The 14,204-nt window shown below is 39.9% G+C and overlaps 2 protein-coding genes across 4 annotated transcripts in view; both read left to right on the plus strand.

The window, feature by feature from the left end:
- POLR3B (RNA polymerase III subunit B) overlaps positions 1-14,204 on the plus strand; it is an 89,810-nt gene that overhangs the window by 43,717 nt on the left and 31,889 nt on the right. For all 3 annotated transcript variants that reach the window (XM_081957644.1, XM_081957645.1, XM_081957646.1), the window contains exons 17-20: positions 3,269-3,343; positions 4,986-5,084; positions 6,082-6,209; positions 10,974-11,183. In XM_081957644.1, coding sequence (XP_081813770.1) covers positions 3,269-3,343; positions 4,986-5,084; positions 6,082-6,209; positions 10,974-11,183 — 512 coding nt within the window. The remainder of the gene's footprint in view (positions 1-3,268; positions 3,344-4,985; positions 5,085-6,081; positions 6,210-10,973; positions 11,184-14,204) is intronic.
- CRY1 (cryptochrome circadian regulator 1) overlaps positions 1-14,204 on the plus strand; it is a 301,323-nt gene that overhangs the window by 25,464 nt on the left and 261,655 nt on the right. The gene's annotated exons all lie outside the window — the stretch shown is intronic.

The following is a 14,204-nucleotide window of genomic DNA, read 5'->3' on the forward strand; positions in this document are numbered from 1 at the left end:
AAAGATGTGGCTCCCCAAGTTTCAAGCAGGATCTTTCAGAGAGATGGAACTGGTAGGGATATAAAATTTCCATGTCCTCTGTTCTGAACTGTGTCCCACAGCGTGCTCTACATTATGTCATATCCTTTAAAAAAAGACTACTCTTTCCTTCAAGAGACTTTCACTCACATTTCATTTATACTTTTAAAGTTTATAAAGTTAAATAATTTATTAAATGTAGAAATAAGTGATAGTAAAGTATTTGCTAAGAGGGTTATAGCCATTCCCTCTTTAAAATATATAACCTTTCTACTTAATGTTAAAAATTTTTTGCAGCCATTGATAAAAAGGCTAAATAGAGTCCTGTTATGCATTCCCTAGCCATATATATATATATGTATGTATGTATGTATGTATGTATGTATGTATGTATTAATGTTGCCTTTTTATATTTGTGTTGTAAAATATAAATCAAATCCCAGTAAGGGTATGGCTAGCTGATGAGAGCTAATTAGCTCGAAATAGATCTATACTAGTCTCCCTTTATTTATTTATCAGTACAAATACAACACAAATATAAAAAGGCAACATTAAAAATAAAAATATGGTTTTCTGCCTGCATGGTGTTCTGTGATGAGCCGAAGGACAGAAAGAGGGAGTAGTGACCTTCCTCCCATATTTAGGCATACCAGGGGTTGTAACACAAATACATACCTATTTCCCTGGCTCAACTGATAAGGAGGCGAGCCTGTGGCTTAGTGGCTAAGACTCCTGCCTAAGATATAATACAGCCCAGGTTCAAATCCCAGTAAGGTTATGGCTAGCTGATGAGAGCTAATTAGCTCGAAATAGATCTATACTAGTCTCCCTTTATTTATTTATCAGTACAAATACAACATATATATATATATATATATATATATATATATATATGTATATGTATATGTATATGTATATGTATATGTATATGTATATGTATATGTATATGTATATGTATATGTATATGTATATGTATATGCATATGCATATGCATATGTATATGTGTATGTACCGTGTTTCCCCGAAAATACGCCAGGGTCTTATATTTTTTTGACCCACGAAATATGGCCTTGGGCTTCTTAAAGGGGAGGGCTTATTATTTTTGGGCTGCCGGGCAGCTGCTCCCTTGTGACTGGGTTCCCGAAGAGCCGGGCACAGCCTCAGGGTCGAATGGCTGTGTCGCAGCAGCAACGCAGCAGCCATGAGGTGACCAAGCTTATGAGCAGCCGCCCGGCAACCCCCCTTTCCAGCCGTGTATAGTGCCTCTGACCAACCTAGCAGTACCCGGAAGGCACCAAGCAACGCGAGCGCCTGTTCGCCGCCCTCCGCCTCCTGTGGCTCGGTGCCTTCGGAATGCCCCTAGGTGAGTGAATGGGGCTCTGCATGGCTGGAGAGGGGAGTTGCGCAGCGGCTTTTCCGCTCCCTGCTCGCACGAAGGGCATCTGCGCTGCTGGCGCCGTCCGCCACTTGGTTTTTTTTTTCAAAGCACGGAGGATGGATGCCGCTCTGGAAGTACGCTCTATGGTTGTGGGCTGCAGATTGTACAACCATAGAGCGTACTTCCAGAGCGGCATCCATCCTCCGTGCTTTGAAAAAAAAACCCAAGCGGCGGACGGCGCCAGCAGCGCAGATGCCCTTCGCGCGAGCGGGGAGCGGAAAAGCCGCTGCGCAACTCCCCTCTCCAGCCATGCAGAGCCCCATTCACTCACCTAGGGGCATTCCGAAGGCACCGAGCCGTGGGAGGCGGAGGGCGGCGAACAGGCGCTCGCATTGCTTGGTGCCTTCCGGGTACTGCTAGGTCGGTCAGCGGCACTATACATGGCTGGAAAGGGGGGTTGCCGGGTGGCTGCTCGCGAGATTGGTCACCTCATGGCTGCTGCGTTGCTGCTGCGACAGCGCAACACAGCCATTCGACCCTGAGGCTGTGCCCGGCTCTTCGGGAGCCTGCTCGCAAGAGAGCAGCTGCCCAGCAACCCCCCCCCCTCTTCAGCTGGGCACAGCGCCGCTGACTGACCTAGCAGTACCCCGAAAGCACCAAGCAACGCAAGCGCCTTTGACCCCACCTCATTCCCGTGGCTTGGTGCCTTCGGGATACCGCTAGGTCGGCGAGCGGTGCTCTGCCTGGTCGGAGGGGGGGTATTGTCCAGAGGGTTTATTTTCGAGGGTGGGCTTATATTTTTGCGCACGCGAAAAATGTCGCAAGGGTTTAGTTTCAGGACAGGTTGTATTTTCGGGGAAACACGGTATATGTATATGTATATGTATATGTATATGTATGTATGTGTGTTGTATTTGTGCTGATTGATAAATAAATACACAAATATAAAAAGGCAACATTAAAAATAAAAATATGGTTTTCTGCCTGGATGGTTTTCTGTAATGAGCCGAAGGACAGAAAGAGGGAGTAGTGAGCTTCCTCCCATATTTGGGCATACCAGGGGTTGTAACATACATACATACATACATACATACATGCTAGCCATATGTATTAGAAAATAAACACAAATCCTTGTAAGAATGGTATATACAGCCTGCCTGCTGTTAAATTGTCAGAGCACATTAATACAGAATAATACAGATGTTACATTATCTCATGTTCTCATGACTTACATGCACACACACATCAGCGGGTGAGAAGGGCAATTTTTTCTACTTTTACACAGTTGTGTGGTTTGTCCTGAATTGTGTTTTTAGTTACATTGATCACCAGTGGTGCTTCCTGGTGGTCGCTGTAACTGAAAATAAATGCCAATAACTGAGTTGCAGGTACATCTACCTTTCAAACTTTATAGCCTAATATGAACCATCATATGGATAAATACAATTCCTGTGCGCGATTTCCTGTTTTATTTTGGGAATATATTTGTAAGGGCAATGGAAAGTATGTGCAGATCTATTCCCATATTACAGTGAAAGCTGTTGTGTATGCCAGTTGGAAGCCCTTTATTCCTTCAGTATGTCGTTTTCCTGTATATGATAAGTATTTATTTTTTTCTTTTCTGAACTTTACACATTATATTTACAAGAGTAGTCTACCTTTTTTTAATTGCATAATATATACAGTCAGCTAAGACTGAGTATATGGGCTCTAAGTCTTTAGGATCCATTCTGCTTCAGTCCACTCTAATTGTAATTCCCTATTATATTCCTCATGCTGCTAACGTCTGCTGTTAACAAGATCTTCATATCATCTCTGAAATGATATGATAATAAAATACATAATGCGTCAGCTGTCTTTCCTTTGATCTAGACCCTATATTATTGTGAAGAAGCAAAAACCCGCTGTAACAGAAAAGCACATGGAAGAACTGGCACAAGGTTATAGGTAAAAAACTCAGCAAGTTATTCTGGTTTCTTTACCAGGATCCATCTGTTCATAAAAATAAGAATAAACAACATTTCCTATGTTTGCAACCCAGTATTTAAGCATAGATATTTCTATACTCTTCATCAACAAGTTACCATTCAGTGAATTCTCCATAGTGGTGGAGGTAGCATCCAGACTGGGTTGACCTTCATCCACTCATTGCGAGGACTGAGCCTGACAGTTAAATTAAACCACGCCCCAGCTAAGCCCAGTTCTGACTCAGTCCATCAAAGAGGACGGATGCATCATCGCTTTCTCTGATAAATTTATTAATCGTTGTGAGTACTGGAGCATTGATTGTTATTTGAGATCTTTCTGATCGGCTGAAGCCCCTTTGGGAGCAGTAGCCTATTTGATCTGCGCCTTTAAGCACCCTCGGGAGCACAAGGCAACCCAGTATTTAAGCATAGATATTTCCATACTCTTCATCAACAAGCTACCGTTCAGTGAATTTCATGAACCAATGAACAATTTCATGAACCAAACTGATTCATGAAATTGTATTGGTCGGAGCCACTAAATTTTCCTCTTCACCAAATTATTTTTATATATCATTCATTAAAAATATATAAATAAATAGTGATCTGAGGAGGAGAACACAAAGACTACTTTGTCCCACCCCTGAGAACATGCCTTGTGTTTGCCATAGTTTGGGAGGGTTGGGGTGGTGAGCCCCCCCCCTCCCCCACCAGTTAACTAACAGCACATCATGTTAGCCAATATGTAGACTGAGCCAGTGGGGTTTTCAATCAGGCCATGTATGTACTGGCTAATTCATCTCCATGTTAGCCAGCAGTAGATTAGACTAAAGGGATTTTCAGGAGGGGTTGGTTCACACATTGGCTAATCAAGCTCTTTTGTTAGCCAAAATGTGGGTTTGATCGACAGGATTTTTGTATAGGCTATTCTGCTCATTAGCTGGTGCAGCTGTGTGTGCTAGCTAATAGGTTGATGGGACCAAAATTTTCATTCTTTGAAGTAAAAAGAAAATATAGTGGTTAGTGATGCAGTTGTGTTCTGAGATATTTTTTTCAATGGAGAGGGGCTATTTCCTGTAATGAATCTTGCTGTAAGAAATTACATGGTAGGTAGTTGCAGACCAATACTTTGTTTGCCATTCAGTATATGGGTGCCACATGATCACCCTACCCACGACTACATTAGTGTGGTGAGAGTGCCCATTTCAAATGCACTCATTGGCACCACAAAAATTAAACAAGGAAGCACCTGGCTAAATGAGTAAAGCATATAATCTTGTGGAAACCAAATCTGGTTCAGTCCTTAGCATCTCCAGGAAAGACAACTCTGTTGGTTGGAGAATTCTGGGAGTTGAAATCCACAAGTCTTAAAGTTGCCAAGTTTTGGGACCCCTGAGCTATTTGAACTTCTGAACAGCTACTGAGTCTTTAGTTAAGCGTTATTAAGTTAAGTTATTCTGGACTTTAAGGTAGAAATCTGTGTGTGGAAATTCATTTATATGAAAAATCCTGTTTTCACTTTGCTTTAGTATTAGATTTTTGTTTATCATTTAGGCACATTTGCACAGGGAATTATGTGAGCATATATACATTGTTTTGAAAAATAAATATTTTATATTCAGGAATTTTGAAGACTTTTTACATGAAAGCCTTGTTGAATATTTGGATGTGAATGAGGAAAATGATTGCAACATTGCACTCTATGAACATACAATCAATAAGTAAGTATTCTGGCATCATTAAAACCTAAATTTTGTATTGTAACACTGAAATTGGAGCAAGAAGATATTTAATCTTTTGGGGAATATATTCTAAGAATGAAAAAAAGATGAAATTTTGTGCACAGAGAGGAATACACAAAAAAGGTCCTTTTTTATTAACATTGTCTTCAAGAACATTTATGTGACTCGGTAACATAATTAAAATAGTAAAATCAAAATCTGATTTCCTCATTTGGTACTACAATTGCCGAATTCATCATTTGTTCAGTACATTACCATTGGATCTAATTAATCTCCAAAGGTCTTTCAGAACAGCTGGGTTTTCACCCACTTCCAGAAAGCTATTGGCGCGGGGGGTGGGGGGGGGTGGAGGATTCTTACTTCATAGGTTCAGCTTTTCAATATGTAACTGTTGTAGCCCAGCAGGATCCGTTTGAGCTGCTGATGGACTCAGATAGCAAGGGATCATTTCAGTCGGCCCTGGATGATGTGGAAGACCCTGTGCAGGTTGCAGATTCAGAGCAGGGACCAGAGGGGCTGGTTGGCCACCAGGAGGCGCCTGAGGCATGGAGCAGTGGGGAGGATCAAAGGCAGTCAGTCCCTGATGCTAGAGTAAGAAGGGCTGAGAAACGAAAGCAGCAGCTTCGTAGGCAGGCTCACAGATGGTAATTAGCACAGGTGGTTGTAGATTGGCCCCTCCCAAGAGAGCTTATAGGTGAGGCGTTGGAAGGGGACATTTGCAGGAAACAACTGTTCGAAATTAGCAGTGAAGAAAGTCGATGTCGTAGAGCCGTGTTTGAATATCTGGTTTGTTTTGTTGTATTTTGAATTATCTGGGCCTTCGGCCAAAAGGTTTGTTATCTTGCAATTAAACAGTGGCAAACAGCCAAGCCTGTGTTTTGGCTTGTTCACAGGCGTGGAGAGGGGGGTCAGAACATGTAACCATGTGATTTTAACTTTTCAGAAATCTAGCTATATATATATTTTCCTTTATTAGAGAAACAACACACTTGGAGATTGAACCTTTTACTCTTCTTGGAGTCTGCGCTGGTCTCATTCCATATCCCCATCATAACCAGTCTCCAAGAAACACTTACCAGTGCGCTATGGGAAAGCAAGCTATGGGTAAGACTTCCTGCCTTCAAATCAGAAATCAGATTCATTCATCCCAGATTCAGTTTCCTTCAGCTTTGTTTCTGATACCCTGATTTGAAAACATGTGCCTTCTCATTTCCCAAATTTTTGGCACAATTTTCTATATGCTTTCTTATTTTAAAAAACAAAATTAGAAATGTACTCAGAGGATAAGATAAAGAATTTATGAGAGATATTTTGTGACATGCTGTTTTGATTTATCAGCATTAAATTATCAAGATTGTTTTTAGGGTAGTGTAGCTGTAACTCCCTTTTTAGAAAACAGAACATCCCCAATTCATCAGCTATTATTTCTTAAATGAGATTATTAAGCTTCATTTTTAAAACTGAATTCCAGAATTCATGACTAAGAAATTCACTTCATAGCTCTGGTCTTGTTGTATTTGGGTCTTTTCCCGTGTAAGATTGAGGTTGTCTTGGCAACATTTCAGCGAGGTCTCACTCGCCATCTTCAGGGTTTTGGGCTTAAAGTGTGATCGGAGTTGCCGTCTTTCTATAAATCTTGGGGGGGGGGGGAGTGCTGGCTTTGTTTCAGTAAGTGGAATGATTGGTTGTGTGGTTGTATCATGATTGGTAGATTGGTTCTGATTGGTGCTGGCTGTGTGTCTATTGTTGTTTCGTAACGGCCTGGGTGGTTTGTGGGGCTCGTTTGTTGACTAGGGTTTCCAGATGTCTGGTAGGCGGGAGGTATCGTCACGTTTATTCATGTTGTGGGAGTGTTTCTCTATTTCGATAGCTTCCATAATTATTCTCTTGTTGAAGTGTTCTGTTTTGGAGATTAACCTGGTTCCTTCAAAATTAATTTCATGTCCTGTAGCTTTAAGGTGCTGGAAAAGGGAGGAAGTTTTTTCTTTTTTTCTTACTGCATTCTTGTGTTCTGCGATGTGTGCATTTATTCTCCTGTTCGTTTGTCCTATGTATGTTGCAGGACAGATTTTGCATGGTATTTCGTAGACTCCTTGGTTTTCTAGCTGGATTTTGTCTTAAGATGTTGGCTATTTTTTGGTCAGTGTTGAAGGCTGTCTTGATATTGTGTTTGTGGAGAATTTGGCTGATTTTATCCGTAGTGCCTTTGATGTAAGGGAGGAGGGCGATGCTGTTGTCCTGTTCTGTGTCTTGGTTTTGGGGGGAGTCTCCCTTTGGATTAGGTTGGTAATTGTTTTTCTTTGGAATCCGTTGGAGATTAATATGTTTGTGAGAGGGTGTAATTCAGTTTTCAGGTGGTCTTTGTCGGCTAGGCGTTTGGTTCTGGAGATGAGGGTCTTGGCTACAGAGTTGATCTGTGCAGGGTGGTGATGGGATTTTGCGTTTAAGTAGCAGTTGGTATGTGTTTTTTTCCAGTAGATGGTGTGTCCTAGGGAGCCATTGGGTTTTTTGTAGATTAGGACGTCCAGAAAGGGAAGTTGGTTGTTTGCTTCTATTTCCATGGTGAATTGTATTTTGGGGTGTAGGCTGTTGAGATATGTGAGGAAGTTGTCCAGGTTTTCTTTCCCATGTGGCCAAATCACGAAAGTGTCATACCTCCCACCTAGACATCTGGAAACCAGCCCTAGTCAACAAACGAGTCCCACCCACCACCCAGGCCGTTACAATACGAAACAACAATGGACACACAGCCAGCACCAATCTACCAATCATGATACAACCACACAACCAATCATTCCACTTACTGAAACAAAGCCAGCACTCCACCCCCACCCCCAAGATTTATAGAAAGACGGCAACTCTGACCACGCTTTAAGCCCAAAACCCAGCCTGAAGATGGCGAGTGAGACCTCGCCGAAACGTTGCCAAGACAATCTCAATCTTACATGGGAAAAGACCCAAATACAACAAGACCAGCATGCATATGTGTGTGTGTGTGTGTGTGGTTCAGCCTTTTCCTAATACATATTTATTAATATTAATCTACATTAATAGATTGAACTCATAATTACATTTATCACTTTTATATATACATACATACATATAAACACACTCACAGACACGTGTGTATATACATACACATATACATACATACATATATACATACATATACATACATACGTACATGCATATTACTGTCCCCTACAGCCCACATACATAGCAATTAATATGGACATATACCTGTTAATATACATTAAGACAGCATAAAACATTTGAATTGGTGCTTTGTAAACCATTTTGCCAAAAACAAAGCATCTCCTTTTGAAGTTTTGAGGACACCCCCCCCCACCCGGGAATGATCATGCAGGGCTTCGGAGTCTTTTCCCATGAGTCTTTTGTCTCTGTACACATGTGGGCGCATAACTGCTTGACATTGCCAGCAAAAGCATTGACTGGGCATGGGCTTGCCGTATACAAGGCTTTGGGGGAATGCAGCAGTCTCAGAATTAGATGACCAGTGCTTTACTTGTTTGAGCTTGTGTGGCTCAAATGCGTTGCACAACATTTATTTATACATTACACATTTGTGTAACACGTGGATTTCCAGTTCTTCACCATGGCAAGCAAATTGTCACGTACCATCTGTTATTTGCAAATTACATGTTGCTGTGTAGCTTTAACTTGGGTTGTTCTTCATCTCCCAAAACAAATGCTTTATGAAGACATTTCACCAGTCCTTAAATAACACCTGCAAGATTTTGTTCTGCAGCAGTTGCAGCTTTATGGCAGAGAATCTTCTGGCCACCATCCATTCATTTCAGTGAGGCTTTTCTCAGTGAACCTAAGTTGCCATTACAATTTGCTTAAAACATGAAGTGTGAAATTCAGTTAGGGTGTCATTTCTGGGGGGTCACATAAATTCAGGGAGTATAATATATAGCCAAATAATGCTGCTTCTCGGTTGATGGGGGAGGGGGAATAAAATTATCTTAGATCATCTTTGTTACATGGGCAAAACCTCTATGTAATACATTTTCTCTCCCTTCAGCACATTAGAAACGTTTCAAAAATATTTTACACACCATCCCTTTCTTTTAATTGCATCCTGTTTCTTTGTCATGCTTTCTTTTTTCCAGGAGAATCTATTTTAGGACTATTAGCCTCAGAAGGTTTGGTTAGTTACCACACACAGTTAAGCAGGATCAGTGTGTACAGAAAGCCAATTCAGAGTCTGTAGAGTTCTTTTGTACTTTTCTGTGTGAAGGTCTTTTTTTCTCATTTTGTTTTCAGTGTCATTTGCAATTCATTGTCTGTGTTTTCTGAGGTTGGTGTATTCAGCTGCTTTGACCCAGGGTCTTGCACATTTAGCTCCTTGGATACAATCCTCTGACGTTGCTGCTGACGATGGGAATACAAAAGCTGCTGAATATCTTTAGTAATTATTGTTAAAGGCTTTGTTTCTGTGTGCTACTGCAAGCACCTGAGGAATGAGCAAGGAGATAAAAGTACAGTTTTAAAGCTGAGATCTAATGGACTATTTAAAAAAACAACAGCCATATACACATTAAACATCTAGTTTGTGCTGAATATTTGCTAATAGTGTCTAGACTGTTTTTCTTTTCTGTGCCCTGTAGATGTGTGGGGACTGTAGTTCCTATAATCACCAGCTGGCTATTGTAAAAGAAGTTATAATCCAAAGCACCAGATTTTTTTTTTAAAAAAAATATAGTTATAGACACAGCGCCTATTCTTATAATCCTAGATTGGCTACGAATTAACTTCAGGCACATCTGCACAGTTTACATTTGGTGCTGTAACTTATGAGTTGGCTATTTCGAATCTGTCTGGACAGTGATTCATCACATCAAAATACGTTAGTTCTTTTAAAGTGGCAGCCCTCCCTTATGGTTGTCTCTGCCTGTCCCTCCCCACCCGCTGCCACTAACAGTCTTTGTATTGTCCTCTGGGAGATACATGTTCAAGTCCATTTAGTCACTTCCTGGGCTGTCAAGAATTCGGGATTATTGAGATAGTCTTTTGGCTCCCTGCCGAGAAGAAAGGACTTGTTACTCAGCATTGCCCCATTCTGAAATGCCTTCCTTGAGGCTTAGCAAAAATTAGGCAGATCGGTGGATCTTAAATAACACAGAACATACCGGATGAACTGAAATTCTGATTATATATGTTGGAAGGTATACAATAGGTATAAATAGAAATAAATCATATTTGTAGATAGAATTTTGACAAGTTAGATCACTTAAGTATTTTTTAATAGACTTTTCTTTCAACAAGTCTATGGGCAGCTTAGCTGAGTAATCAGATAGGTAGTAATGAGGCTGAGATAATTCTAATCATATTCCAGATACACAGGAATTATTTGCCTGTTTATACATCATGTTTATCCATTTATGGAGCCTCGAGAATTACTTCCTGCTCAAGGCTGTAAGAAGGACTCTAAATATTGTGGTCATTATATTTTCTACACTGGCTGGTACACTGAAGCAGTGGTTGTATTTGTTACTAAATTACTACAGATCTACTCCTCAAAAGCGTCAAGTAAAAAAATAAACCTATAATTGCAATCTAACTCTAGAATAACTCAAAGATGAATTGATTCTTGAAATAAGATTTGTAGAGGCTCAAAACTGCTTGAGACCTACACTGAGAACTTTCTACTATAATTTACATTCTATGTAAAAAGTGTGTGGGTATTGCACAGTTTCACTTAATTAGCTCTCAGCTAAAATGAACCCCAAGGAAATAAGATGGCATAAAATATTTGCTGCTGTTTCTGTCGATTTCACCGCATTTTTGTAGCTAATCAATCATATACCAAGTTTGCTTAAGAATATTTTTTTTTCATTGCAGGTACCATTGGCTACAATCAGAGGAATAGGATTGATACCCTTATGTACCTGTTAGCTTATCCGCAAAGACCAATGGTTAAGACAAAAACAATAGAACTCATTGAGTTTGAAAAACTGCCGGCTGGACAGAACGCCACGGTTGCTGTGATGAGTTACAGTGGTTATGACATTGAGGATGCTCTGGTTTTAAACAAGGCTTCTTTAGACCGAGGTAGGGAGTCTCTATTTTTAATAGGATAGTTACGTCAGCTCAGTACAAACAGTTCATGTCTAAGAATATAGAAAAATAATCACAATTTTGATGTTTAAATTGACAAACCACAATTCATTTTTAGGTGTATTTGTACACTAGAGTATGTAAAAACTATGATTTGGTGTGATATCTAAATTGCTAAACCACATTTGTGATATTTGAAATAATAGATCACATTAGCTGGCATACCTCATCACAAAAAAGGAAACTGAGCTGATGGAAAAAAGCAGGTAGCTCAAAATCTGATTATCTTGTATTTTTGCGGGCTCATTTTAGAGTTTGAAAATCTGTTTTTAACTTAATACAATACAATAGCAGAGTTAGAAGGGACCTTGGAGGTCTTCTAGTCCAACCCCCCACCTAGTTAGGAAACCCTATACCGTTTCAGACAAATGGCTATCCAACATCTTCTTAAAGACTTCCAGTGTTGGGGCATTCACAACTTCTGGAGGCAAGCTGTTCCACTGATTAATTGTTCTAACTGTCTGGAAATTTCTCCTCAGTTCTAAGTTGCTTCTCTCCTTGATTAGTTTCCACCCATTGCTTCTTATTCTACCCTCATGTGCCGTGGAGAATAGTTTGACTCCCTCTTCTTTGTGGCAACCCCTGTGATATCACTGCTATCATGTCCTTCTTTTCATTAAACTAGACATACCCAGTTCCTGCAACCGTTCTTCATATGATTTAGTCTCCAGTCCCCTAATCATCTTTGTTGCTCTTTTCTGCACTCTTTTCCACATCTTTTTTACATCGTGGCAACCAAAACTGAATGCAGTATTCCAAGTGTGGCCTTACCAAGGCATTATAAAGTGGTATTAACACTTCACGTGATCTGATTCTATCCCTCTGTTGATGCAGCCTAGAACTGTGTTGGCTTTTTTGACAGCTGCTGCACACTGCAGGCTCATATTTAAATGGTTGTCCACTAGGACTCCACTAGAACTCCACTAGGATCCCTCTCACAGTTACTACTATTGAGCAAGGTACCACCTATACTATACCTATGCATTTCGTTTTTGTTGCCTAAATGTAGAACCTTACTCTTTTCACCATTGAATTTCATTTTATTAGATAGTGCCCAATGTTCAAGTTTGTCAAGATCCTTCTGTATCTTAAGCCTATCTTCTGGAGTGTTGGCTATTCCTGCCAGCTTGGTATCATCAATTTGATGAGTTCCCCATTTATTCCCTCATCCAAATCATTGATGAAGATGTTGAAGAGTACTGAGCCCAAAACAGAGTCTTGGGGTAATCCACTGCATACTTCCCTCTATGTAGATGCAATGTCATTTCCCCCCCAAACCTTTAATATTGACCCAAATGCATTCAAGATGGTTCTCATCATTGTGTGCTCTATTTCTGTAGAGATGTAGTTATTTCTTATATATAGTGCAACTCCACCTCTTTTATTTGCTTTTTTTAATGGTCTATTTCTTTTAAATAATGCATTTCAACTGAACTCTAGTATAACAACTTTTCAAGAATTAGAGTGAATGAGAAATTACTGCAGAAAATGCATCTTAAGGGGAGCTCCAAATTTACTATTGTAACTGAAATAAACTAACCACCTTTTAAACATTTACATTTGGCTTAATTGTGCTTTACAAAAGACTACTTTTTCATTAATAATGAAAACCAGTAACATTTGAACTCTATAGACATTTCAGTGGTGATGAATACAGGGACCACAATTGAGCCCAAATTTTCTGTTGCTAAGTCAGATAGTTGTTAAGTGAGTTTTGCCCCATTTTGCCATCTTTCTTGCCGCAGGTGTTAAGTGGATCACTGCAGTTGTTAAGTTGGTAACAATGTTTGTTAATTGAATCTGGTTTCCCTGTTGACTTTGCTTGTCAGAAGGTCACAAGAGGGGATCACATGAACCCGGGGACACGGCAACAACGGTCATAAATTTGAGTCAGTTGCCAAGCATCTGAATTTTGATCATGTGACCTTGAGGATGCTACAATGGTCCTAAATGTGAAAAATGGTCATAAGTCACTTTTTTTCAGTGCCATTGTAACTTCAAACGGTCACTAAATGGACTGTTCTAAGTCGAGGGCAACTTGTATTCCTTGAACACCATCAGGATTTTTTTATAATATTCTGCGAAAAATTAGTTGTCCCCCCCCCCCCCAAAAAAAATTATTAGCATTAAATTGCCTAGCAAATAAATGTGGTTCATAATAAATTTGCTACCTGCTTTTAAAAAAGCAAAAATCTTTGTGGTTAGGGTGCAATGCCAATCAGGCACCTTCTCCAAAGGGCCTATTAAATCTTTTTCAGGAAAAGCACATTCGGTGCTTTTCAAAGAGAGTATTCCTTGCATTCACTTCTTCTAACGAACTTATCTGGATGTTACGCTTTTTAGTGTTGCCTCATCAATCATATTTAAAACACAGTTCCTCTGCTTGAGGCATAATATTGTGGGTGCCTTGAGTTTACTTTGTGTGGTCAGACTGCTTGCATACTGCACTACATTCTACTACACTCGCCCATCCTTAAGAGCCCTTTTGCCAGTTGCCAGGCAGCACTAGCAGTATTGCTGGACATGTATCTTTGGCATTAATGTCTGCACACTTAATTTATTCTTTTTTGCCTAAAACAATGGCAGACATGATTTAAAGCAAAATGTTTTCTTTCTGGTAGACTAGTAACATTAGGGGGGAAAACCAAATACTCTCCAGAATTACGTCGTACGCCCAAACGATACAAATATACTATGCATAACTTCAACTGGGAAAAAAAAAACTTTCAGAGAATAAAGTTTATGAAGAAGCATTCTTCCAAATTTAGGAATTATTAAGCCAGTGAGGGATAATGAAAGAAATGCAGCGCATTTAAAGATTTTTGCAACCAAAAATTGTTAAGGGTAATTAATGTTTTTGGCTTTGATATTTTTACAAAATAGCCCAGATCATTATTTAATTAAATTATTGTCTTTTAAAACAAATCTGGGAATTGGACATCAGGTGCATTTTAT

Source organism: Natrix helvetica, assembly GCF_964273705.1.
Source record: "Natrix helvetica genome assembly, chromosome: 6".
Lineage (NCBI taxonomy): Eukaryota > Metazoa > Chordata > Lepidosauria > Squamata > Natricidae > Natrix > Natrix helvetica.